The 26862-nt window shown below is 44.3% G+C and overlaps 1 protein-coding gene across 1 annotated transcript in view; it reads right to left on the bottom strand.

The window, feature by feature from the left end:
• Positions 1-26862, bottom strand: part of CFAP57 (cilia and flagella associated protein 57) — a 104010-nt gene that overhangs the window by 39633 nt on the left and 37515 nt on the right. Inside the window, exons 11-15 of the mRNA XM_077450644.1 lie at positions 21998-22171; positions 18982-19143; positions 13279-13434; positions 13077-13170; positions 10896-11086 (exon numbers count right to left, since the gene is read on the bottom strand). Of these exons, the coding sequence (XP_077306770.1) occupies positions 10896-11086; positions 13077-13170; positions 13279-13434; positions 18982-19143; positions 21998-22171 (777 nt within the window). The remainder of the gene's footprint in view (positions 1-10895; positions 11087-13076; positions 13171-13278; positions 13435-18981; positions 19144-21997; positions 22172-26862) is intronic.

Raw genomic sequence — 26862 nt, 5'->3', positions numbered from 1 at the left:
GCAGTACCTTATGTTTTTGCAGCTAGTGTGATCATTTTGGTTATGTAAGAAATGTTTATTGTGTTGATTCCTACTCAGGTTGTTCGGATGGGATGTAGCTTCCCACAGTGGTGTCAGGTACCATATTTTTTGCAGTAAAAGTTCCCAACGACTGTTTTATGTTCATTAATCTCTGTTCTTGGCTTCCCACATTTATTATACGGTTTTACTATATAATATTTTTTTTCTTTTGTCCTTATCCCCATTGCTTCATCGCTCGGCTCTCTTCCTCTCTCCCTCATTACATGTTCCCAGATACCTTCTGGGAATAACCCCACACCTTCTGTTATTCACTGTAGTTATGTCTATCTATTTAATCCTGGTTATTTGGATGATGACTATTCATCTTTTTATCATGACTGTCCCGAGGCTACACTAGCATACCTTCTGACCGATTTGTTCACCTCACCATGGGTAATTTAGAATACATGATGGGCTGACCCGGGTGGGCTTCTTATACCTTCCTGGGCCTTGCCCTTGCTACCCTTCCCCTACCTCCCTTCTGCTACAGAAGCCTCGGCAGGACCTATGACTCCCCTCTCGATCCGTGTCCGGACTTCTGTCTCCCAAGCGGGTAACTCAAGTAGTTCTCCCGATCTTGCCCGGTTACATCTGTTGTCTGACGAAGGTGTGCGGGTCATACCCGTAAACCGGTGCAGTCTCTGCAATTTCTTGTGGAGTACCTCCCCCCCCCACCCTTCCTTGCCTCTCTCACCCGCCCTTCCTTGCCTCTCCCCCCCTCCCTTCCTTGCCTCTCCCCCCCTCCCTTCCTTGCCTCTCCCTTTTAGTTTCTGTGCCCTTTCTTCCTCTCTTTCCCCCCTTCCCCTCTTTCTCCCCGGGTCTCTGGCCCTTTCCCGCTGTCTGTTCCACGTTCACGGTAAGAATCACTAATCGGCTACTATGTCACGCCCCCAATCCAAGTCGGCCCCCCTTACGCTAAAAATTTTATCCTTGAATGCCCGGGGTCTGAACATTCCCGAGAAACGCTCCCGAGTACTTTCCTATGCGAGACAAACCAAAGCTGAAGTAATCTTTCTCCAGGAGACCCATTTTTGTTCGAAACATGTACCAAAATTATCTAACCCATACTTCCCTTTGGGCTTCCACGCCACCTCTCCCGTAACTAAGTCTAAGGGGGTATCTATTTTACTCTCCAAGAATTCGTCAATCTCAATTACTGACTCCCTATTAGACGAACAAGGGAGGTTTGTCTTTTTGAAAGGGACACACAAAAACAGACCTGTCACCCTGGCGAATATATATTGTCCCAACTCGCATCAAGTCCCCTTCTTAAGAGCTATAGTTAGACGGTTGCTATCCTTCCAAGAGGGAATCCTGATAATGGGGGGAGACATCAACCTGCCCCTAGACCCATTGCTGGACACCTCCTCGGGAAAGTCACACCTTACGTATAGAGCACTTAAACAAATCAAGCTCTGCCTTCATGATCTGAATGTACACGACACATGGCGCATCATGCATCCCAAGGCCAAAGACTTTACCTATTTTTCTGCCCCCCATAATAAATATTCTCGCATAGACTACCTTTTTCTATCGCAACAGGACTTATCGCTACTCACGGCTACGACGATCGAACCAATGACAATCTCTGACCATCATCCTATTTCCTTGACACTTACTTTTCCTGAGACAAATGACTGGGCTTTCATTTGGAAACTTGACCCGACTCTCTTAACAGATAAATCTGTTGAGGAAGATTTGAGGAAATGTCTTACAGACTATTTCAAGGACAACGACACACCGGACATATCTAAATTGACTCAATGGGAGGCCCATAAATGTGTCATTAGAGGTAAAATGATTGCAATCTCAGCATCCTTTAGGAAAGCACGCAAGGCCGAACTCCTTGCTCTGTTCTCCAAACTGAGGAATCTTGAAGCCAGTCATAAACGAACACTAGCCCAACATACCCTAGATGAATTAACAAACACGAGGGCTCTGATAAACGAAACCCTGAGCCTTACCGTTAAGAAAAATTTTATTTTGTCTCAAAAGCTGTTTTATGAGCACGGAAATAAGTGTGGTCGCTTCCTTGCCCAAGCACTACGTAAGAGACGCAATAACAATGTCATACACCATCTGCGTTCCCCTGCGGGAGACTTGATTACCCATAACAGGGACATTGCTAAGGAGTTCGAAAACTATTACTCATCCCTCTATAACCTTCAGAACCCGAGTTCAACCTCAGAAGGTTTGTCACTTCAGGACGAAGCGATCTCCTCTTTCCTTTCCCAATTCGCCCCCGACAAGCTTTCTTCTGAAGCTTCACAGAGCCTGGAGTCTCCGCTTTCCCCAGCAGAGTGGAACCTTGCTGTTAAGAGCTTGAAACCCGGGAAAAGCCCAGGCCCAGATGGCCTGCCAGCAGTCTACTATAGAACATTCTCTGACTCGTTGAGGAAGCCCTTTCTCGCAGCTTTCAACTCCCTTTCCCCATCCTCCCCTCTCTCCCAAGGAATGCTGGAGGCTCACATAGCTGTCATACCAAAGGAAGGCAAAGACCCATCCCAGCCTAGTAGCTACAGGCCCATCTCTCTTCTAAATTCGGATATCAAAATTTTCTCTAAAATTATAGCCAATAGGTTGCTCCCTTTTCTCCCCTCTTTAGTTTCCCAAGATCAATCAGGTTTTGTCCCTGGAAGGGAAGCCAGGGACAACACTATTAAAGCCGTAAACCTCCACCATCTCATTACGAGCTCCAACCAGAAAGGCTTTTTTCTCTCCTTGGATGCGGAAAAGGCGTTCGACAGAGTGTCCTGGAAATATATGAAAGCGGTGTTGCAAGCGATTGGCCTGGGACCCCATTTAATAGATTTAATCATGGCATTGTATGATAACCCGGTCGCTAAAGTTAGAGCCAATTACACTCTGTCGGACGCCTTTCCCATCCGTAACGGGACGAGACAGGGCTGTCCCCTGTCACCCATTCTATTTGTTCTGACCCTTGAGCCCTTACTCCGTAAAATCTCTGCCAACCCTGACATTCAGGGCATCAAGTCCCCATTGAAAGAATATAAGTATGCGGCTTTCGCGGATGATATTCTGCTTTTTCTTTCCAATCCGTTGATTACCTTACCAGTAGTGCTCTCAGAGTTTAAACAGTTTCAAATTTTATCAAACCTTAAAATCAATTTGGCAAAATCTTTTGCCCTCAACATCTCATTGCCCCAAACGGTGGTAGACCAATGTAAAGAGAATTTCCCCTTTGTCTGGAAGAAAGATTCGATTACATACTTGGGTATTCAGATTCCTCTAGTCTTGTCGGATCTATTCGCTACTAATTTTCTTCCCCTTTTAAATCAATTGACTAAAGACCTCAAGGCCTGGGATAAACCAACGTTTACCTGGTTTGGCAGGGCAGCAATCTTAAAAATGAACGCTCTTCCACGTATGCTCTACCTATTGCAGACGATTCCCATCCACATTCCTATGTCCTTTTTTGATAAATACAGGCGACTCTGCTCACAATTTCTATGGAGCAAGCGTAAGCACAGACTCAGTTATGCATTACTTTCGCGCCCTAAAAATTTAGGGGGTATAGGCCTTCCGAATCTACACAGATACTATCTTGCAACTCACTTGACGAGGATAGTGGATTGGAATGTACACATAGCTAACAAGGATTGGGTTTCGCTGGAAGCTTCTTTCTCAGATGTGCCTCTTGCCCCAATACCGTGGATTCCCCTTAACCGTGTCCCTCACAGCTTGTTGCAACACCCTCTTATAGGCCCGACTCTGAGATGCTTTCACCAAACTTGTAAAAAATTGAATATCTCCTCTGCTCCAGGCCCCCTAACCCCTTTGAAATTCAACCCTGATTTCCCACCGGGAGGGAGAACCGATTTTCTAGTAGACTGCTGGCCCACGAACCAAATCAGAGCACATCAATTCTTTCACAAAGGCAAACTCCTAACCAGAGCTCAGCTCGTGAATGGGAACGGAGAGGCTCCCATTCCCCCATGGCAGTATTTTATGTCGGCCTCATACCTACAGAGCATAGATAGAGACCACTGTTGCTCCCGCCCACTTTCCCCGTTTGAACAATTATGTATCCAAACTTCCCCCCAATCGCGTCTTATCTCATATATACACACTTTACTTTTTGCAAAACTTAAAGCGAATGATACTCCCGCTTGCACTAAATGGGAAAGAGACCTATCTATCTCACTATCGGAAGATCAGTGGGAACGAATATTTGCTAACATCCACAAAGGGTCCTCTAATGTAAATACCCAAGAAAATGGCTTCAAGATTCAATCTAGATGGTACCACACTCCAGAAATTATACATAGATATAAACCCACTGTCCCCGAGTCCAGCTGGAGATGTTCCCAAGAGAAGGGAACTCTCTTACACATATGGTGGTCCTGCCCTCTGATCCAAACCTTTTGGAAGGAAGTACACCGTCTTACCGAACAAATCTCTTCTTACTCATTTGAATTTCATCCTGCTTTGTTCCTTCTGCACCATTCCAGTCTGCCACATTCCACCTATCATAAATCTCTTGGAATGCATTTGATAAACGCGGCAAAACAATGCATACCCATTCACTGGCAATCCTCCCGAGTTCCTACCATTAAAGATTGGTTTACCAGAATCCAAAAAGTAGCCGACATGGAGAAGCTCATTGCCGTTTCTCACGATACCCCATCTAAATTTAGTGTGAAGTGGGCCTGCTGGTTACATTTCCAGACTACACAAGAATATTTGTCCCTTACGGCCTCCTAATGGGAGTCTTTTTTTTTTTCGAACTCTTCTACCCGAATTCCTGGATTATGTTTTATTACACCCTTCCCTGGCAGCGGGGATTGGCCAGAGATCCCCCCCTCACTTTGCCCATCTCCTCTCCTTATTCTTCCCTTTTCCCTCTACCCCTCTTTTTTCACTCTTCATCCTATTCTTATTCTCATCCTTATTCTATTCTATCCAAAAAAATAAGGCTGCGCTAAAACTTATACATTACAGCATTAACAATGTGACGTGTTAATTCTAGTGTTAAAACAATATCTACTGTCAAGAAAAATTGTGTAAAAAAAACATCAAACTTGAAGCACATAAAAAGTCCAAAGAGGGGGAAGAACGAAGGTATGGAGTAAGTCCCTTGAAGTGACTCTTTATAAACACCCTTTAGATGTATAGCAGGTGCGCCCAAAGAGGAAGTTCTATCCACCACCTATTTCAATGAGGCTTACCAGCTGCCAAGATCTCTTTTTAGGGAGATCATACAGGCATGAAGAAAAAACGATCGTTCCTGGTCTCCTCAATGGGTTCTTGCTGGCGTCTCCACCTCTTATATCTCTTTCTTACAACGTCTCACATTCCACCGAATTTTGGGATAAGACAAGAAAAAAAGGCTCCCATAGCGTAACTCCGCATAAAAATTTATTACGAACGAAATAAGGTAAAACAAACTCACAAATTCCAGTTGAGTACAAGCGTAAGTACAAACACGAGCCGGCCGGCTCTCTCTTATTATCACTGCCCGTCCTTCCTGGTCGACGGGGAATGGCGGTAACGTCAGCACGCCGCTCACCCTACGTCGTTTCGTCAAAAGTGACGTCTTCCTGGGGTACGGGCGGCGCGCTGACCCTCCGCCTAAATACTCACTAGCTACAGAACGTAACCGCCCACTTCCGAGCTCCTGGCTACAGCTCCTAATCAGCCATTTTAGGAATGGGCAAAATTGAACGTTCGCCCTGATCATTAAAAGAAAATAAAATGAGCTAAAAACTCGAACGCTGTAAGGAATCGGACACAAACCGCTTCACAAATAGGTTCGTACTCATTTGATCTTTTTTTATTAAATTAAAGGATCTTTAAAAATAAACCACACTAAATAATAGTCTAGAGGATCAGGACTAACCTGTTCTCTAAATAGGATCATATATGATGGTATAATCCGGTCTCATACCTACCACTTATGAGAGCACGATCGGACAAGATCAACCCCCCTTACCCGAACGCACAGTTCTAATAACTGCACCCAGAATATAGGAGGGCCCACCATCATTCCCCGACCTAAGTTTTCCACATAGGAAGAGGACACTGTCAGGTCATCAGACCATCAGGCCACTACCTAAACCTAAAAATTACATAAAACTCTATACAGAAGGAAAGGAACATTCTCGTATACAGGACATTATTCCAATTAGGCCTTATATAGCATAGGCCATTGGGAAAAACCTCAAATAAGCTACATACATCACAAATAACAAAACCATCCCCAAGTGAGCTTAGTTAACGTAAACCCGCAGGGGGGGACCACAATCACATATTTAATTGTGGGTCGCCCACCAATTATGGCAGACCTCTTAAGAGAGGGTATTGATTGGTATTTATTATGGGTCTCTCACCAATTATGGCAGACCTTTTAAGAAAGGGCAGTCAAATATTAATATTAATTCATATCACCTAATATCTAACATTTTAATCGATACTAAGCCCTCAAAGGTCAGGGGTTCTATGATATCTCCATATGTAGGTAACAGAGACCATAGACACTCCTCTTTACCCACCTAAAAAGATTAGAATATTTCTTTCTTTCAACATATAACTGGGTACCACCAATGTCGTAGGTGTCAGATCTGTAGGTTGAATAAGAGTAAAAAGAGAAAAACTGAATCCTTTGTCTCTACCAGTACCCAGAAAGAATATCAAATTGAACCCTTTATAACGTGTAGCTCTAAGGGTGTTGTATACCTTTTGCAATGCCCTTGTGGGCTCCAATATATAGGGAGAACCAAGCGAGCTATGCAAGTACGCTTGGGTGAGCATATCACAAATATTAAAAATGGGTATAAATTTCACTCAGTATCCAAACATTATGATTTACATCATGGCCGTAATCCAGCAAACACCCTATTTCTGGGTATAGACAAGTTTAGTGCACATTGGAGGGGGAGCTCCCTGGTGCGTGATTTGTCTAGACTAGAAATGATGTGGATACATAAAACCCGGTGCTATACTCCATACGGTCTTAATGTGGATGTTGACGTGAACGCCTTCATAGACAATAGCTAGACCCTTTTTTATGTGAACCACTTCCGAATTCCTGGGTCGTTCCGTATTCTCGGTCCTGATATGATTAGAGAATTGTGGAATTATCCACTTTTTGACAAATTAGTGAAGTACACTTCGAAGTACACTTTGAATTATAGCAATTAATTGGTGATCTTGTGGGATTTTTTCCATCTATCCGACATCATCCCTTTCGAGGTGATGTGAAGGGTTTATCCCGCTTCAAGTACTGACCAGTAAGACTTGGTTGAGTGGTTCTGGCCACCCTCTGTAATGTTTTAGGTCACCCTGTGAACGAGCTCTGTTTATCTTTTTAGGTGGGTAAAGAGGAGTGTCTATGGTCTCTGTTACCTACATATGGAGATATCATAGAACCCCTGACCTTTGAGGGCTTAGTATCGATTAAAATGTTAGATATTAGGTGATATGAATTAATATTAATATTTGACTGCCCTTTCTTAAAAGGTCTGCCATAATTGGTGAGAGACCCATAATAAATACCAATCAATACCCTCTCTTAAGAGGTCTGCCATAATTGGTGGGCGACCCACAATTAAGTATGTGATTGTGGTCCCCCCCTGCGGGTTTGGGTTAACTAAGCTCACTTGGGGATGGTTTTGTTATTTGTGATGTATGTAGCTTATTTGAGGTTTTTCCCAATGGCCTATGCTATATAAGGCCTAATTGGAATAATGTCCTGTATACGAGAATGTTCCTTTCCTTCTGTATAGAGTTTTATGTAATTTTTAGGTTTAGGTAGTGGCCTGATGGTCTGATGACCTGACAGTGTCCTCTTCCTATGTGGAAAACTTAGGTCGGGGAATGATGGTGGGCCCTCCTATATTCTGGGTGCAGTTATTAGAACTGTGCGTTCGGGTAAGGGGGGTTGATCTTGTCCGATCGTGCTCTCATAAGTGGTAGGTATGAGACCGGATTATACCATCATATATGATCCTATTTAGAGAACAGGTTAGTCCTGATCCTCTAGACTATTATTTAGTGTGGTTTATTTTTAAAGATCCTTTAATTTAATAAAAAAAGATCAAATGAGTACGAACCTATTTGTGAAGCGGTTTGTGTCCGATTCCTTACAGCGTTCGAGTTTTTAGCTCATTTTATTTTCTTTTAATGATCAGGGCGAACGTTCAATTTTGCCCATTCCTAAAATGGCTGATTAGGAGCTGTAGCCAGGAGCTCGGAAGTGGGCGGTTACGTTCTGTAGCTAGTGAGTATTTAGGCGGAGGGTCAGCACGCCGCCCGTACCCCAGGAAGACGTCACTTTTGACGAAACGACGTAGGGTGAGCGGCGTGCTGACGTTACCGCCATTCCCCGTCGACCAGGAAGGACGGGCAGTGATAATAAGAGAGAGCCGGCCGGCTCGTGTTTGTACTTACGCTTGTACTCAACTGGAATTTGTGAGTTTGTTTTACCTTATTTCGTTCGTAATAAATTTTTATGCGGAGTTACGCTATGGGAGCCTTTTTTTCTTGTCTTATCCCAAAATTCGGTGGAATGTGAGACGTTGTAAGAAAGAGATATAAGAGGTGGAGACGCCAGCAAGAACCCATTGAGGAGACCAGGAACGATCGTTTTTTCTTCATGCCTGTATGATCTCCCTAAAAAGAGATCTTGGCAGCTGGTAAGCCTCATTGAAATAGGTGGTGGATAGAACTTCCTCTTTGGGCGCACCTGCTATACATCTAAAGGGTGTTTATAAAGAGTCACTTCAAGGGACTTACTCCATACCTTCGTTCTTCCCCCTCTTTGGACTTTTTATGTGCTTCAAGTTTGATGTTTTTTTTACACAATTTTTCTTGACAGTAGATATTGTTTTAACACTAGAATTAACACGTCACATTGTTAATGCTGTAATGTATAAGTTTTAGCGCAGCCTTATTTTTTTGGTTTGGGTCTAGTGTGGGTATCTCACATTGGGTTGCAGCAGGAATTTATATTGTTATTATTTACATCATAATTTTTTTTGTTTTCACTGGCTTAGGCCTTGGTTTGAATTAATTGAGATATTGTTTGGACAGCGCTGTTTTCCAAAAAGTTTTTTATTCTATTCTATACCTACATCTTTCCTTTCCATTCCTGTCTTTTCCCGCCCCACCCTTCCTCCCTCCCCCACTCCCCCTCACCCTTCTTCCTACTCCCTTAACCACCCCCCCCTCTCCCTCTCTCACCCCCTGACCCCCAATGGGAGCCTTAATGTGACTTTAGTACTACCCCTATGCAACTTTCTCTCTATGATTTGTATTTCCAGCTTTTCCACGAGCCATCCCTTGTGCATTGGTAACCAATTTCTCTGAGGCTGACTAGTTTTCAACTTTTGCCACTAACGTTTACTTAGTATAATCAGCTCCCTTCTGGATAAGACTTGAGGTCAGCAATTGGTATCTCATGAAAACTCTGCTCCCCTTCGGGGGTCTTGGTTATCTACTTGTATTATGTTTACTGGAAATGTATTGTTATTCGGAGCTGTGTATTCTGTTGATGCTACATGTCAATTATTATCTGTTCTTCCTGTCTGATCACATTTTGTTTAAAACAATAAAGTATTTGAAAAAAATAAAAATAAAAAAAATAAAAGGAAAAAAAAAAAAAAATTCTGGTTTATAGCACCAGGAAAGAGTTACCTATAATATCAAAAATCAGTCATATTAGAGTATCAAAAATTCTGATTTATTATCATAATTTAAAATAGATTTGGCATTGTCATAGGCCAATATCAGAAAAGAAAACGGCTTCACAAAAATGGCCTAATAAATCAGTAATGAAAGTAAATCACCACATATACACATGAACACAACACATAACATAAAACAATTAAAAAGAAATGTCCGGACGCCGTATAGCAGCACACAGGCTAGGGTGTCAGATGAAAAAAAATGTCATCATGATTAAATTTAGAAAGGCCATCAAGTTGGCTGTATAAGTAAATAAGTGGCATCCTGGCCTGTGTGTGGCTCCAAGGAAGGGTAGGTTAAGGAACAGGAAATGGAAAAGAGGAGGCTTGCAGGTACTAAATTGGTTAGCAAGGTGCTGGATTTCTCTAAAGTGCACTTTAGTGGGAGACATTAATCCAGATCACGCTTTCTATAAGTAGTGGCATAAGTAGCATCAGTAACCCAGTTTAGTACCTGCTAGCCTCCTCTTTTCCATTTCCTGTTCCCTAACCTACCCTTCCTTGGAGCCAACTCAATATTGAACCCTACGGACAAAGACTGGGATGCCATTAAAGTTCATATGCGTGTAAAGGCAGGTGTCCCAATACTTTTGACAATATAGTGTATGCCCCAGGTACTGATACAAGTACTGATGGTTTGCCCAGTGAGAGACCATCTGAGATAGTGGATGAAAAGAATAGATCAAAAAAACTTCCAAGAACAACTCAGTAAATCAGGTGTTATGATTATCAACAAATTTAAGAGGTGACTAGTCAGGTAAGTTGGGTTGAAGGTTGGTCTGCAGTACAGTGCGACTGCCAGACATTTTTCGAGGCTATCGATCAACTTCTGTACGACCAGCCTGTTGGATAAATGCCATTTCGATCAGCTCTGCCAGCTGTAGCCAGCAACACTGATCAGTGTATTTTGACAGAAGGGAAGTCTCCCCTCCCTCAGAACACAATGATGGTCAGCAGGAGAGATTCCCTCCATCCACGTCTAATGATTGGATAGGGGAACTGAATCATGGGCTGCTTGGGGGTATATTTCTACAGCACCGCAGTAACTGGAGTCAAAGTGAGAGTTTGCACTGTGGCATTGTCCCCTCTACTACAGAACCACACTGGAATGCCCTGCTCTGCCGATCTTACCTGCTGCAGCTGGGTCACCTTGTCATGCAATTTCGTTTCGTAGTACTCAGTCAGTTCTTCTAGAGCCTGGCTCTTACTTTCCTCCAGTTCATGCAACTGACGCTCATCTTCCTCCTGCATCCGCTGGGACTTCACCTGCAGCTCCTGGTACTTTTCATACTCCAGCAGCAGCTTCTGGTTATTGGTCGTCTCTGGAGATGTAGAATAAGAAGAATGATAAAAAACAGTCATGGAATACAAGCAACCAATCATAAATTACCTTTATTGCCCAAGCTGCTCTTAAAGAGTAAGTAAACCCTGATGAGTTTACTTCCTCTTTCATTCCCTGCAAAGGCAAAGCATAATGGGCTACTATGCATCGCATCGCATAGTAGTCCATTATGTGTCACTTACCTGACACAGGAGCCAGTGAAGTCACCGCTGTCCCCTGTAGTCAGGCGCATCCATCTTCTCGGTGCCGCGATGGCGTCACTCCCGCTCATGCGCACGGGAGCCGACACGCGCGGCATCTTCGTCGTTGATGATGCCGCGCTCAGTGCACCTGCGCGCCGCTGTCTACGGCGCATGCGCCGTAGACAGCGGTGCCTGTCTTTCGCCAAATATCTCCTAAACCATGTAGGTTTAGGAGATATTTCTTGGACCTACAGGTAAGCCTTAATCTAGGCTTACCTGTAGGTCAAAGTTGGTTGTAAGGGTTTACAACCACTTTAACTGACAAGTGCAATCTGATGGCGATGATGGTTGCTGCACTTTACATATTTTTATAGCTCTTTGCATTGCCTTATTATACTAAATTGTTTTTTGGGCCAGCTTGGTCCAAGCAAACTATTTAAAGTGACATGAAACATGGACATCAGCTTTAAATAGGCTCTGCCCTCACCCAAGATGGCAGCACGTGGGGCGCCAGCGTCTAATCATACAGCTGTCTCCCTATGACCGCAGGAAGTCATAGAGAGAGGAACCGACTTCTTCATAACTCCCTCCCCCTTCTGCATTGCTGCTTTGGTCAAGCAGCGTCTACAGTGGGGAATACGGACTGCACTTGCCTACATGGGGATTCCAAAGACTACTGTGTCCGAGATTTTGACACAAGCTCTTGCAGGGCTCAAGTCCTGTGGGAACGCATGGGAACGGAGTTCCTGTACTTTTTCCACAACAGGAACTCAGTTTCCGTTAGCAGCCGTGTCCTGCAAGACTTTGAAGTATACGAGGTGTGTGGCAGATGCTACACCAGCAGCCGCCGACACAGCTCGCAATAGTAAGTGCCGCACACCTGACCATTCAGAAATTGCCAGTAGGGGGCCCCATGACAGCTTCCTCTTCGATCTACCTGTCAATCACAGCTAGCTGAGGGGTACATCAGGTCCCTGCTGCTAAGAGATTGTATTTAGTCAGACCTCTTGTGATGCGCTCCTCTCCGCCGACCCCTCCTGATTTTCTGTCTCCTCATCTCCCCCCCCCAGTCTCCTGCATACTTGCTCTGTGTGTCCCGCTAAATCCCCCCCTCCTCTATCTTCAGTGCCATATGATGAGAGAACCCAGAGGAGGAGCACAGCTATTCTGCTCATAGGACATGCAGGGAGAGAGGTGAGCTGAGGAAAGAACATCAGTTTGGGGTGGTAAGCTGAGCACAATACCTGGCAAAGTTTAATGCCAGGAGGGAAGTTTATGTGGAAATATGTGAAGGGTTGGAATAGCAGTGAGTGTGTGTTGGAGCCCCTGCAGAGTTTGCAGCCCCCCCAAGCTAACATGCATCTCCTAAGCAGGAACACATCACTATCTCCCTAAGTTCCCACACTTTTTTCCCCAGGACTTGACCCCTGAGCTCTTGCCATGAAATGCGTCACGGCAAAATTCATTCCTCGGCTTCTGATACCAGAGGAGAAGGAACATTGTGCTGCAGTTGCTAATGAGTATGACTTGCTTCAAACTGCTACCATGAACCAAATTTCCTCAAGAAGGTCATAACCGGAGATGAATCGTGGGTCTGCGGCTATGATCCAGGAATTAAGGTCCAGACATCACAATGGAAGTCGTATCTTTGAAGGGAACAAAGTCTGCATTTCCCATGTAAGTTTCTTGAATCTTCCTCAATAAATGTGTCTACTTTTCATATTGCATGGCTGAATACTTTCCAGACAGACCTTGTGTATGTACGTAGGCAGATTTCCATCTACATACCTAGATCCTGCATCTCTCGAGACTGTTTTTCTATAAGGTCAGCCATGTCCTCCTGATGTTTCAGCTCTTGTTTCTCAGCTTCAGCTTTTAGGATCTGATGAAGGAATTAGACAGTTACAAAGGCGGCCCCCCCCCCTCTCCAGCCTGGGGAGGTAGACTATGGAAGGGTTGATGACATTGGAATTTTAGTAGAAGGTTGTACCTGGTTTGTGGTCTTCAGCACCTCCATTTCCTGGATGAACTTCTCAGTCAGCTCTTTGAGCTTCTCGTTATAATTCATGTCTTTCAGGCGGAGTTGGTACTCGTTCTCCATTTTCAGTTCCTCCACACGTGTCTTTAGCTCCACCATCACCTGGTTCTATAAAAAAAAACAAGACTGTAAAAACAAGAGGATACTCCCTTATATAATTCTATCCTCTAAGCACTAACCCCACTTACACAGCAGGGTGACCAAATTACTTTGGGTATCAAAAGAAATGAGATTGCGCTATGGTTTATTTAAAGAAGTTTTTTTGTTGTTAAGCTGCCTCTACATTAATAGTCTGACCGTGAAGGTGACTATACTATGTGAAAAGTGGGTAGACTTGGCGCTATACCTTTAAAATTAAAAAGTGTGAAATATTCCTATTATAGCATGAATCAATCTAGTGTTGGAGTGACCATAAATAAATCTATCAGGGTATGGCAGCAGACAAAAAAAAAAAAAAAAAACTGGCTCCAGATGACGTCCGAATGACGAAACGCGTAGGGCGTGGCCATACGACGTGCACTCTCCACAACAGATAGCAGCGGCCGGCGACATTTTTAATTACTGCGATTTTAAATTCAGCTACATGTGAGTAGTTTTCTAATTTAATAAAGAATATTATGTTTACGTACTACACCATGGATATGTCCTTTTCTCCATTATACATATAAACGAGGATATAATACTACCGGAAGAACAAGCATCTCCCAGGATAAAGCCAGATAACGCCAGAGAGCAGCACAGGGGCTTACACTGTGGAAGCTTATCCACCCCAACAGGGGTAGGATTTCTGGTGAGGGCAATTACATTATTGAGCACTGAAAAGCGCACTGGGAGAAGTTTGTCCTACTGTGAAAAATCAAGGATCTTTGCACAAATCACTTTCTTTCTTCTTTGTGCTGGACTTTTATTAATTGTCACTTTTATATATATTTACATATTTATATATTCATTTATTTATGCATTTGCACCGGACTATATATTTATATTTTTGGCTGTGTACTCTTATTTTTTGTAGGAAATATATGTACACTGATTGTTTATTGACAGTGAGATGAGAACACATTACTTTTAGGCACGGATAGCAAATATTTTTTTGTTTTTTTTTGTTTTGTCTGCTGCCATACACTGATAGATTTATATATGGTCACTCAAACACTAGATTGATTCATGCTATAATAGGAATATTTCACACTTTTTAATTTTAAAAAGGTATAGCGCCAAGTCTACCCACTTTTCTTTGCAAATTACTTTGGGTATCTCATCATTAGACTGAATACAAAGTCAACCTCCAGGCTGGCCAAAAAAAATAATCTCCCTCACATATGCATAGTTGCCAATAGTCCCGAAAATCGCGGGACAATCCCGAATTTTCGAGACTTGTCCCGATTTGAATTTGTCCCGTTAATTGTCCCAAATTTTGCCGCTTGTCCCGGGCATCTGAAATTTCGGGCAATCAAGTGTTAAAGTTTTGCCGCTGGGTCCTCCCTCTACCCTAGAGTGTCCCCTCTTGCCTTATTTTGTCCTCCTTGTCTCTATTGGATAAGGAGGACACATGCTATTGTCATCATGTCATTTGTCAAAACTGCAAGTGGGGGAGTGGCGGGGGCGTGGCTAGCTAAGTGACTACGCCGGCCCGCCCAAACGAGGAGGAGGACGAGGAACGAGAACGACTGTGTGTTACTAACTAGCCAGGCTGCAGAGACTCAGGCCGGACCACAGACACTCGGCCGCCGTCGTGGACGACTGGAGGGACGAGGGAGCGAGCGAGGAGACAGTGACTCTGACTCTAAACTGGGCAGGTAAGTGCTTGGCTCAGCCTAAGAAACTGTGTGTTCTCTAGGGATAATTTTTTATAAGTAATCAAAAATTGAGCAGGCCACGGCTCCTCCCTTGAATCATGTCTGTGTATGTGGGGGGCAGTCTGAAGATGTGGGGGCCAGTCTGTGTATTTCAGGGGCCAGTCTGTGGATGTCGGGGGGGGGGGGCGGTCTGTGGATGTTGGGGGAGCGGTCTGTGGATGTGGGGGGCCAGTCTGGATGTCAGAGGGGCACCAGATGTAAGGAGGGGCTCCGCTGATGGACACAGATGTGAGGAAGGTACATCTGATGGGGCACCTGATGTAAGGAGGGACTCTGCTGGGGGCACCTGATGGCATCTGGTGGCAGGCAACATGGCTAGTGACGCGCTCATGGCTCCCACTGATTCAGCATTATGGTGAGTTGAATGATTTCATTTCATATTACAATGTAATAATAGAAATAATGCGCTTCAAACATCCTGACTCCATAACAATCATGGCGCCGGGATGATTGAAGCGCCAACATCAGGTATTTGGAGTATCTTTATCTGCTGATTGTCAAACTCTGGAAAACACATATTGCTATTGTAGTGTAGGATCGGGGGGCTCCCCCCCTCCTTTCCCTCTCTCCATCCCCCTCCTTTCCCTCTCCATCCCGCATTCATCTCAGACTCTAACCACACCCCATTTGAGCCACGCCCCATGTAAGCCACGCCCACTATTTTAACGTAAGCCACGCCCATATTTCGCCGCGGCGCGCTACGCGTGCCACATTTTTACCTTTTCTTGTGCCACAACTATAAATGCATGCCCCGCCCCCTAATTATACCACGACTCCGCCTACTGCCAAAAAAGTGTCCCGATTTTTTTTTTTACAATGTTGGCAACTATGCATATGCAGAATAAAATGCTAATTTATTTTTTATTTTTTTAAGGGAGAAACTAATATGGAAGAAATGGGAAAAGCAGGAAGTCAGCAAGTCAAGACATCCATTAACAAAAGATATTTTATGTACTACAGAGTAATTACATAGAGAAAAGATTACATGTTTTGGCCCAAAGCCTTTGTCATAACATTCAAAGCATGTAGAAGAATACGCACCTCCAGAATGTAGCAGGAGTCCCCTACATTGTATGTGACCATGTGAGTGGGGGGGACAACACAACAACCGTAGAAGAGGAGTGGCTTTGGAGGACCAATTGTCACTACCCAAAATGGCAGATGGAGGTTGGACACAGCACTCAAGTTCTTCAGCAGGTTTGCAGCTAATGATTTTGGCTGTGAACCTGCTGATTTCTGTGGCCAATCATGGCACAGATCTCTGTGTGTTAGTAAACACACAAGCCAGATCGGACTGGTTCTTCTCCCTGATGTCACTTACTGAAATCAGGGAGGAAAGCCAGCCAGTCTGAGTAAAATAAGCACACATAGAATTGTTTGTCACACAGTTAAACCTTTGATTGATCACCCAGCCAGTGTCCTTAGTACAGCGTCTGTGTACAGTATTATCACTGTTCACTGTATTGGTGTCACTAGTGATGACAGATAGTGTCAGTTAGTGTCCCTCCCAGACAGTTTTAGTTAGAGCCCTTCCCTAGTCCCACACTACCAGTCCCACACTACCAGTCCCACACTACCAGTCCCACACTACCACAGTCACATTATAAGCCACTCATCACCACCATTACTAGTATAATGTCTATTCGGGTCCATATCCTGGCCACGGTCAGAACTATACCAGTGTCCCCAATGATGTTTGAGATTTTTTTTTTTTTTTACCAAAGACATGTAGCAGGATACATTTTGGTCTAAATTTATGAAGACATTTGATTTTAGTGGATAAGTAGAAAATGTTTTGTTTTTTTTCAAAAAATGCATCTTTTTTCATTTATATTATATAAAAAAAATAAAAAAATAAACAGCGATGATCAAATGCCACCAAAAGAAAGCTCTATTTGTGTGGAAAGGAAATTACAGTATCTCATAAAAGTGAGTACACCCCTCCCATTTTTATAAATATTTTACTATTCCTTTTCATGTGACAACACTGAAGAAATGACACTTGTCTACAATGTAAAGTAGTGAGTGTACAGCTTGTATAACAGTGTAAATTTGCCGTCCCCTCAAAATAACTCAACACACAGCCATTAATGTCTAAACCGCTGGCAACAAAAGTGAGTACACCCCTAAGTGAAAATGTCCAAATTGGGCCCAATTAGCCATTTTCCCTCCCTGGTGTCATGTGACTCGTTAATGTTACAAGGTCTCAGGTATGAATGGGGAGCAGGTGTGTTAAATTTGGTGTTATCGCTCTCACTCTCTCATACTGGTCACTGGAAGCTCAACATGGCACCTCATGGCAAAGAACTCTCTGAGGATCTGAAAAAAAGAATTGTTGCTCTACATAAAGATGGCCTAGGCCATAAGAAGATTGCCAAGACCCTGAAATGGAGGTGCAGCACGGTGGCCAAGACCATACAACGGTTTAACAGGACAGGTTCCACTCAGAACAGGCCTCGCCATGGTCGACCAAAGAAGTTGAGGTCACGTGCTCAGCGTCATATCCAGAGGTTGTCTTTGGGAAATAGACGTATGAGTGCTGCCAGCATTGCTGCAGAGGTTGAAGGGGTGGCGGTCAGCCTGTCAGTGCTCAGACCATACGCCGCACACTGCATCAAATTGGTCTGCATGGCTGTCGTCCCAGAAAAAAGCCTCTTCTAAAGATGATGCACAAGAAAGCCCACAAACAGTTTGCTGAAGACAAGCAGACTAAGGACATGGATTACTGGAACCATGTCCTGTGGTCTGATGAGACCAAGATAAACGTATTTGGTTCATATGGTGTCAAGCGTGTGTGGGGGCAACCAGGTGAGGAGGACAAAGACAAGTGTGTCTTGTCTACAGTCAGGCATGGTGGTGGGAGTGTCATAGTCTGGGGCTGCATGAGTGCTGCCGGCACTGGGGGGGCTACAGATCATTGAGGGAACCATGAATGCCAACATGTACTGTGACATACTGAAGCAGAGCATGATCCCCTCTCTTCAGAGACTGGACCGCAGGGCAGTATTCCAACATGATAATGACCCCAAACACACCTCCAACACCACCACTGCCTTGCTAAAGAAGCTGAGGGTAAAGGTGATGGACTGGCCAAGCATATCTCCAGACCTAAACCCTATTGATCATCTGTGGGGCATACTCAAATGGAAGGTGGAGGAGCGCAAGGTCTCCAACATCCACCAGCTCTGTGATGTCATCATGGAGGAGGGGAAGAGGACTGCAGTGGTGACCTGTGAAGCTCTGGTGACCTCCATGCCCCAAGAGGGTTAAGGCAGTGCTGGAAAATAATGGTGGCCACACAAAATATTGACACTTTGGGCCCAAAATGGACATTTTCACTTAGGGGTGTACTCACTTTTGTTGCCAGCGGTTTAGACATTAATGGCTGTGTGTTGAGTTATTTTGAGGGGACATCAAATTTACACTGTTATACAAGCTGTACACTCACTACTTTACATTGTAGACAAGTGTCATTTCTTCAGTGTTGTCACATGAAAAGCTATATTAAAATATTTACAAAAACATGAGGAGTGTTGAATGACCGCGCAATAGCCAGTTAAAGTAGCACAGTGCTGAACAGCAAAAAATTTATTGTTTAAAAAAAAAAAGGGGGGGGGCAGACTCGATGGAACAATTGGTCTTATTTCTGTTGCTTTTCTATGTCTATCTAAAGCCTGAACTTGAGTTTCCAGATCCTACATACAACATAAGCTTGGGAGAAGCAACCTCTTCTACTAGAAGTTCTGAAGAAGAATACAAATTAAGTTCTCTTCATAATATGGTGGCTCATCCTTACCTTCTCCTCCAGATCAGACTTGGTAATCAGAACCTCTTCGGCATAACCCAGTTCTTTATCCCTTTTCAGTCCTCGACCCTCCTTGTCGGAGATTTTCCACAGCATTAGGCAGCCGTCTTCAGAGACGGACAGAAGATATTGGTCGTCATATGTCACCACCAGCTAGAAGAACAGAGTTGGTCACATAGAGGGCTGAACATGCAAGAAACCGAACAACAGAAAATGAAAATAAAATGGAAGACAAACAGAAACTGGAAAAAAAAAAGGATTTGACTGCCCAAGTCTGGGAAGTGAACAGTTATAGGTTATTATGTAAAACAAAAGACCAGGTATACAGTATACCGTATATTACCATATATAAAAGCATATTCACCCAATCCAGAACATTTTTGTGCCATTCGGTCAATTTTGACTTTTGATAGTTCTCCTTTTGTGATTACGTATTGGTTTTTCATAGGGAGATATAGTTAGGGTTAGTTCACCTTGACATAGCTACCGCTAGGCAAACTAGGCAGCCACCTAGGGTGCAGCCACGGCCGCTGGTTCATACTGTTTGACCTTGACCTACAGCAAGTCCCTGTTGTTGTAGTTATTTTTTTTCCTTAAATATCTGTTTTTCTTTTGCTTTTGGTTTTGTATATTTAGTTATTATTTTATGTTAGACCTCTACCACAAGGGAGAACTCTGGTGTGCTTTTGCTCCCCCAGTTTCTTCCTTTGTCAGGTGTTCCTGTGAGCCCTCAAGCTCTTTGGTTGTCTGGGTCTTCAGGGTCATGCAGACCGGTTGTCGAGCTTTCCCTGTTGGTTCCAGTGCCTGGAACCTGGTATGCCGCTGCCCTGCCCTCTTTCAAGATGGCAGTGATTGGTTCTGCTGTGCATGTGTGGTTTAACGGTGGGTCTTGGACCAGGCGGGCACTGCGCACCAGATGGGGGACGGGTGTGGACGGTGCATTTTCTCCCGTGGGGAGTTTATACAGCGACTTGGCAAGTCATTTGGCCTCTTGTGGAGGCACTGGTGGTACCACCCTTTTGTTTCTTTCCCTGGATGGGGCATATGGACTGGTATGCCTGTTAGAGGCATCACAGCCTTGTGTTCATTTAGGGGCTGCATTTCCCTGCACATGATCTCTGTTAAGCCTCATACACACAAAAGGACTTTGTACAAACTTTCCCCTGTGGATTTTTGTACAAAGGGTGTGGATTTTTTGTACAAAGGGCATCGGCCGTGAATTTGTATTGCATACACACAGCAGGACTTTTTCAGCCAACTTTCACCAAATCATGTGGTTTTTCTGCTCTTTACCGCCACCTTTGGTCAACTTCTGTATTGTGGTCTGATCTTTTGCATTGGTTCTGAGCATGCCTGTTTGTACTTTGTACAAAAGTCCGATGGTTTTCTGTACACACGATCAGACTTTGCTCCATCGGACTTTTGTTGCCAGAAAGTTTATCCGTTCGCACAGCCAAAAGTCAGATGAAAACTGAAAAAGTTTGTCCGATGGAGCGTACACACAGTCGGATGTTGCTCCAAAACAGCTAATTTGCATGTTTGTTGTCAAAAAGTCCGATCGTGTGTATGGGCCTTTACTCTGAGTTTTTTTTTGTACCTCCTATTTTTCTTCACATATATAACATTGCAGACTGGGGGGAGGTGCAAGTAGCTGGTCTTGCCTAGGAGGCAAAATAGTCTAGCACCAGCCCTGGGTGTAGGCCATTTACCGATGTCTGGCCACAAAACTCCCACAGATGGCACCATTCTATTCTGCCTTGTTGCCAAGACGCTCCCAGCCGTTAGTGTTCACCCCCACCATCACAGGAGGGAGCTCTCACACCCTCACACACATGTGGACCACCATTTCCTTCATTGCAGCATCTCTAAGGCGGAGCACAGGAGCGATTCCACAGCGATGAACTGGAGGGGCCGCCTGCCTCCTGATTTGAATGGTGCTACCTGGTCTGGCCATGGGCTGCAAAGGCAGAAAGCCCACCGTGCCAGTTCCTGCTTGGAGGTTGTCATTCCAGGAGTGTGTTTAATATCTTTTGGGCATGGGAAACCCACATGACACATGACCATATTATCTACTGATTTTCTTCTGCAGTTCAGGGCAATTTTTGTTACCCGGGGCGCAAAGCCATGGCACTTGCACTGGCACTTATCTATTTCAATTATTTTCCTCTCCACGTGTTCGGCACTTTGCACTTTGGTCTGTATTTCTTTTCAAGAGAATGGAGGGTGGGGGTCCTCAGGCCTCCTCTGAAGTCTATGGGGGTGGATGTGTGTCCATCGGGTTCTTTCACGGAAGAGTGGAGGCTGTTATAGCCAGGGCCGCTGATAGGCCAGTACAACTGGCCCTGCTGTACCGGGCCTGACCAGCAGGGGGGCCCGGGCAACCTGAACAGCAAAGTACATTTTCATGTAAAAAAAAAAAAAAAAATTATTCTCCAGCCACCGATCATCCCATACCCTAAACTGTATTACCCTTGACAGTATTTCTTTTGGATATTCAAACCTATAACTGGCTGGAGATAAACAAATATCACTTGTAGACAAACCTACACTTTGTTTCAAGGCAGGGGTCTGGGGAGGGGCAATGGGTGGGGCCAGGGGTGGGGCTGAAGGAGGGATCAGGGGCGGGGCCAGGGAGGAGCTGAGGGGGGCCCCGTCAGGTAGGCTGTACGAGGCCCCATGATTTCTATCAGCGGCCCTGGTTATAGCCACAAAAGGAGGAAATCTGCAGTAGCCATCATTTTGGAATGAGATGGCCAACAAGTTTCTATACAGTAGGTGCGATGGTCAGGTGTCCACAAAGTTTTGATCATTTAGTGCAGATTGCCAGATCTTAAGGAAATTTAAGCTAGGGTCAGTTTAGTCATTGATCAGTATGTCTTGGGGTTGCTAGTGGAAACAGAAGAAAACCCACATATTTGCTAACATCCCTAACCTTTATTTTTGTAATTGGAGAGAACCTACATTATTATAGCACATTTACTAAAAGCAACGAAACCTTTGCTATCACCTTTGTCACTGGCCCTGCATGGCCCTGGTACTCGTTATATTCCTTCTGTGGAGGAAGGGGGCATTTCATGGATCGTATGGTGCCGCTGGCCGTGCCCGTGAAGATCATCTTTCCAGAGTGAGAGATGGTGACGGCCGTGTATGTCACGTCATAGGATGGAACTTCACGCTTGACCTAAAGTAAAATTCAAATAGTAATACACAATGAGATTTTGGCACAAAAAAAGTATAACCTAAATCCTTGCTGCCCAATCTGAGGCCCTGGGGCCACTGAAGATGCTTATTTGTGTTTCCCTACTCATCTGTTGTAGTAGTAAATTCTAGCAGCCTCATGTAATATGTCTCCAGCCTATGTCTGCCCCCTGAAGCATGTTCCCAGTCTCCATATAATATAGAATACTATAGTATGTTCACAGTCTCTGACAGTCTCCTGTAGTATGTCTATAGTCTCTGACCATCTCTGTTATCATCCCCAGGGATTATTTTAAGCAAGAATACCGGCACCTCTAGCACTGAATTGTAATGGCAAGGGGTGCTGGGGTGTGCCGAAGGGTATATTGATGCCTACTGCTGGGGATCTATTGTCTCGGGGGGGGGGGGGGGGGGGGGTCTATTGTTGCAAGGGGTCTATTGTTGCTGGAGAGGTCTATTGTTGCTGGTGGTGGATCTATTGTTGTTTGGGGGAGTCAATTGTTGCTGGGAAGGATCTACTGTTGAGGTCTATTGTTGCTGGCTACTGGAAAGTCTATTGACAATGGCTGCTAGGGGGCTATTGCTGTTGGGGTGGATGTATTTTGTTGCAGGGGGGCAGGGCCATCTTTAAGGTGGGGCAAAAGGGGCAGCTGCCCTGGGCACTGTCATTGTTGTGGGGCCCAAAGCAGCTGACTCATACTTGCCAACTATCCCAGTTTAAATTTCCTTGTCCCTTGAAGTTTTAGTCCTGTGCGGTGTCCCGATATCTTAGTGTGAAGTGCTGGTAGTAATGCTGCCCAGCTCTGCCTTATTGTTGTGTACAAATGACTCGCCTGCAGACCCTGTGTTTATGTAAATAATTGGCATTGATATGTAAATAGTGGCTGCATTCATATGTAAATAGCTGTGGACCAGGGGCATTGATATGTAAATAAAGGCAGCATTCATATGTATATCATGCCCCCCTGAGGTCATATCCACCATCACCAATACTGAATGCTGCCCAGTGGGGGGGGTACTATAAAGTGGCATGCTTAAAAGTCCTGCCTACAACTGTGGTCATTAAGCCTAACATCAGCCTGTTCTGCAAAGGTAAGCAAATTAGTGGAGGGGAGGGTAGTGAGGGGTGTGCAGAGGTGGGCAGAGAAGAAATTACAGTTTGGGGTGCACAGATGAGCAAGGAGGGGATGTATGGAGGTAAGGAAGGTGGGTGGGAAGATGAGCAGAGGAGGCAGAGTTTAAGGGGTGAAGGATTGGAGTGGAGAGAATGGGGGAGGTTTGGGGTGCAGAGGTTAGCATGGGTTTTAGGATGCAAAGATGTACTGACAGGGTGGATAAAGATGTAGGTCACGTGTAGGGCAGCCCATTCATTTCAATGGGCTGCTCTATGCGCTAGAAAGTCCCTAGCACTTTTTAAAAATCACACGGTTCCATAGCACATGTCAGCAGATGCGTGAGGGTGTCATTAACAAAATAATGGCACTGCTATGCACCTGCTAAAGGTCAGCACGTTTCTGTGGCGTCAGGAAAGCAATTTTGCATGCGTTCCTGACACACACAAATATGAACGCAGGCTAAATATCTCAGTTACATTGGTGGTCAGTGTAAATCTTCTCATTACATTGGTGCTTGGTGTAGAATCCTTTCATTCACACTAGTGGCCAGTGTAAATGTGCCCATTACATTAAACAAAAATCTGCGAGGTGAATGGATAAATCAATTCACCCGTAGAAAAAACAGCGCATAATACTCCATAGAAAAAAAAGAAATTATATGTGATTTGTGCTAGTGCGAACTATTGTTCTATGGAAAAAACATTTATATCTTCCCAAATGTAGTCATACAAACTAAGTATTGTCCATGAACACTGTCCATATATCCAAATTAGGCTGAGCAATTAGGATAGTTTCAGGAAAAAAGTTGAAACGGGATATCTATTTCAGTCCATCAACAAACAATAAAATTAAAAGGCAAAACTGAAACAAAGTGTCCTGGTACAAATCATAAGGAGTGTACGATGCAATCCTTCCTTAACATGATTAGACTTCCAACAGTAAAATGCAGTGATCCCGAATTTACTGGGGTGCAATCTCAAGGATGAGGTGACCCCCCTTAGTAATATTCTTACCAGATATGCCTGGTTACATAGGCTCTCAGATATTACTCCTCATCGGCTCGATCTCATCCGCTTGATATACAGTAATCTCTAACAACAAATCAACAAGCAGAAATCATGTACTGTAACCTCTAGCAACTAACCAGTGAGCAGTAATGTGTGCTGTAACCTCTAGTAACCAGTCAGTAAGCAGTAACGATACACTGTAACCTCTGGCCACCAATCGCAATTGCTGCCTGATCTGATTCAGTAAACAGATTTTAAGCTGCTATTTATTGTATGTCTCAGAGCAAGTGGAGAGCAAAATTGCATGAGGGGGCCAAGAAAATGTTTGCCCAGGGTCCAATCAATATTAAAGATGGCCCTGCTGGGGGGGGGGGGGGGTCTTTTGTTGCTGGCTGAATGGGATCCATTTGAATGCTTTTCCTGTTAGCACTTACTTCTGTATTTCCTAAAAGAGGTTCCTGGGAGGTGGATAGGAGGAATGAAGGGACGGTGTTCGGAGATTGGTAGGGGGAGGAGACAATGGGAGACTCGAAAGGGTAAAGTACCTGCACCTACTCTATGAGAAGAAAAGCCCTAATTATGCCACTTCGTCTTTGGCTGTATACTGCTGTGTGTCTGCTGCCTCTGATAATATTCACAGAATTTTATATGCGGGCCCCATGGTGACGTTGGGGGCTGTACTTGAGGACCTCCATTTAAAGATAGTTGACAGCCAATGACCTAAATGTTGTGTGTGTGCATTTGTGTGTGTCAGCATATGAGATCCAGAACGTTCTATATACAGTATCAGCACTTGCTAATGCTGTAGTACACAGCAGGAAGCCGAGCCAGGCACTGTATTGGGTCATTTTGCTAGAACAGTGATTTTGCACCTAGCTTTAGGTACACCTGGCAATCTATAGGAACTGGCTGAAATTCCTTTCTTTCTGCCGTCTTTTGCATAAGGCCAAAAGACAACAGAAAGAATTACGAGTACTTCCCTTTCAGACTTGCTCTATCTGGCTGAAACCCTTCAAGGTGCTCTGGGCTTATTTGTTTGTGGGTGTAAATTTAAACTTGAGCTACTTCAGATTACTCTGTCTCTCTATCTATCTATTCCTATCTATCTCTATATCTCTCTCTATCTATCTATATCTCTCTCTATCTATCTATATATCTCTATATCTCTCTCTATCTATCTACAGTGGTGTGAAAAAGTGTTTGCCCCCTTCCTCATTTCCTGTTCCTTTGCATGTTTGTCACACTTAAGTGTTTCGGAACATCAAACCAATTTAAACAATAGTCAAGGACAACACAAGTAAACACAAAATGCAATTTGTAAATGAAGGTGTTTATTATTAAAGGTGAAAAAAAATCCAAACCATCATGGCCCTGTGTGAAAAAGTGATTGCCCCCTAAACCTAATAACTGGTTGGGCCACCCTTAGCAGCAACAACTGCAACCAAGCGTTTGCGATAACGTGCAATGAGGCTTTTACAGCGTCCTGGAGGAATTTTGGCCCACTCATCTTTGCAGAATTGTCCTAATTCAGTTACATTAGAGGGTTTTCGAGCATGAACGGCCTTTTTAAGGTCATACCACAACATCTCAATAGGATTCAGGTCAGGACTTTGGCTAGGCCACTCCAAAGTCTTCATTTTGTTTTTCTTCAGCCATTCGGTGGTGGACTTGCTGGTGTGTTTAGGATCATTGTCCTGCTGCAGAACCCAAGTTCGTTTCAGCTTGAGTACACGAACAGATGGTCGGACATTCTCCTTCAGGATCTCTTGGTAGACAGCAGAATTCATAGTTCCTTTTATCACGGCAAGTCTTCCAGGTCCTGAAGCAGCAAAACAGCCCCAGACCATCACACTACCACCACCATATTTTACTGTTGGTATAATGTTCTTTTTATGAAATGCAGTGTTCCTTCTACGCCAGATATACTTGGACACACACCTTCCAAAGAGTTCCACTTTTGTCTCATCGGTCCACAGAATGTTGTCCCAAAAGTCTTGGGGATCATCAAGATGTGTTGTGGAGAAATTGAGAAGAGCTTTGATGTTCTTTTTGCTCAGCAGTGGTTTTCTCCTTGGAACTCTGCCATGCAGGCCATTTTTGCCCAGTCTTTTCCTGATGGTGGAGGCATGAACGCTGACCTTAACTGAGGCAAGTGAGGCCTGCAGTTCCTTGGACGTTGTTGTGGGGTCTTTTGTGACCTCTTGGATGAGTCGTCGCTGCGCTCTTGGGGTAATTTTGGGCGGCCGGCCACTCCTGGGAAGGGTCACCACTGTTCCATGTCTTCGCCATTTGTGGATAATGGCTCTCACTGTGGTTCGCTGGATTCCCAAAGCTTTGGAAATGGCTTTATAACCCTTTCCAGACTGATAGATCTCAATTACTTTCTTTCTCAATTGTTCCTGAATTTCTTTGGGTCTTGGCATGATGTGTAGCTTTTAAGGATCTTCTGGTGGACCTTACTGTGTCAAGCAGCTCCTATTTAAGTGATGCCTTGATTGTGAACAGGTGTGGCAATAATCAGGCCTGGGTGTGGCTAGAGAAATTGAACTCAG

The sequence above is a fragment of the Lithobates pipiens genome, unplaced genomic scaffold (genome assembly GCF_037356315.1).
Source record: "Lithobates pipiens isolate NorthernLeopardFrog02 unplaced genomic scaffold, aLitPip1_a1.2 Scaffold_23, whole genome shotgun sequence".
NCBI lineage: Eukaryota > Metazoa > Chordata > Amphibia > Anura > Ranidae > Lithobates > Lithobates pipiens.
This window is presented reverse-complemented; position numbering and strand designations above follow the sequence as displayed.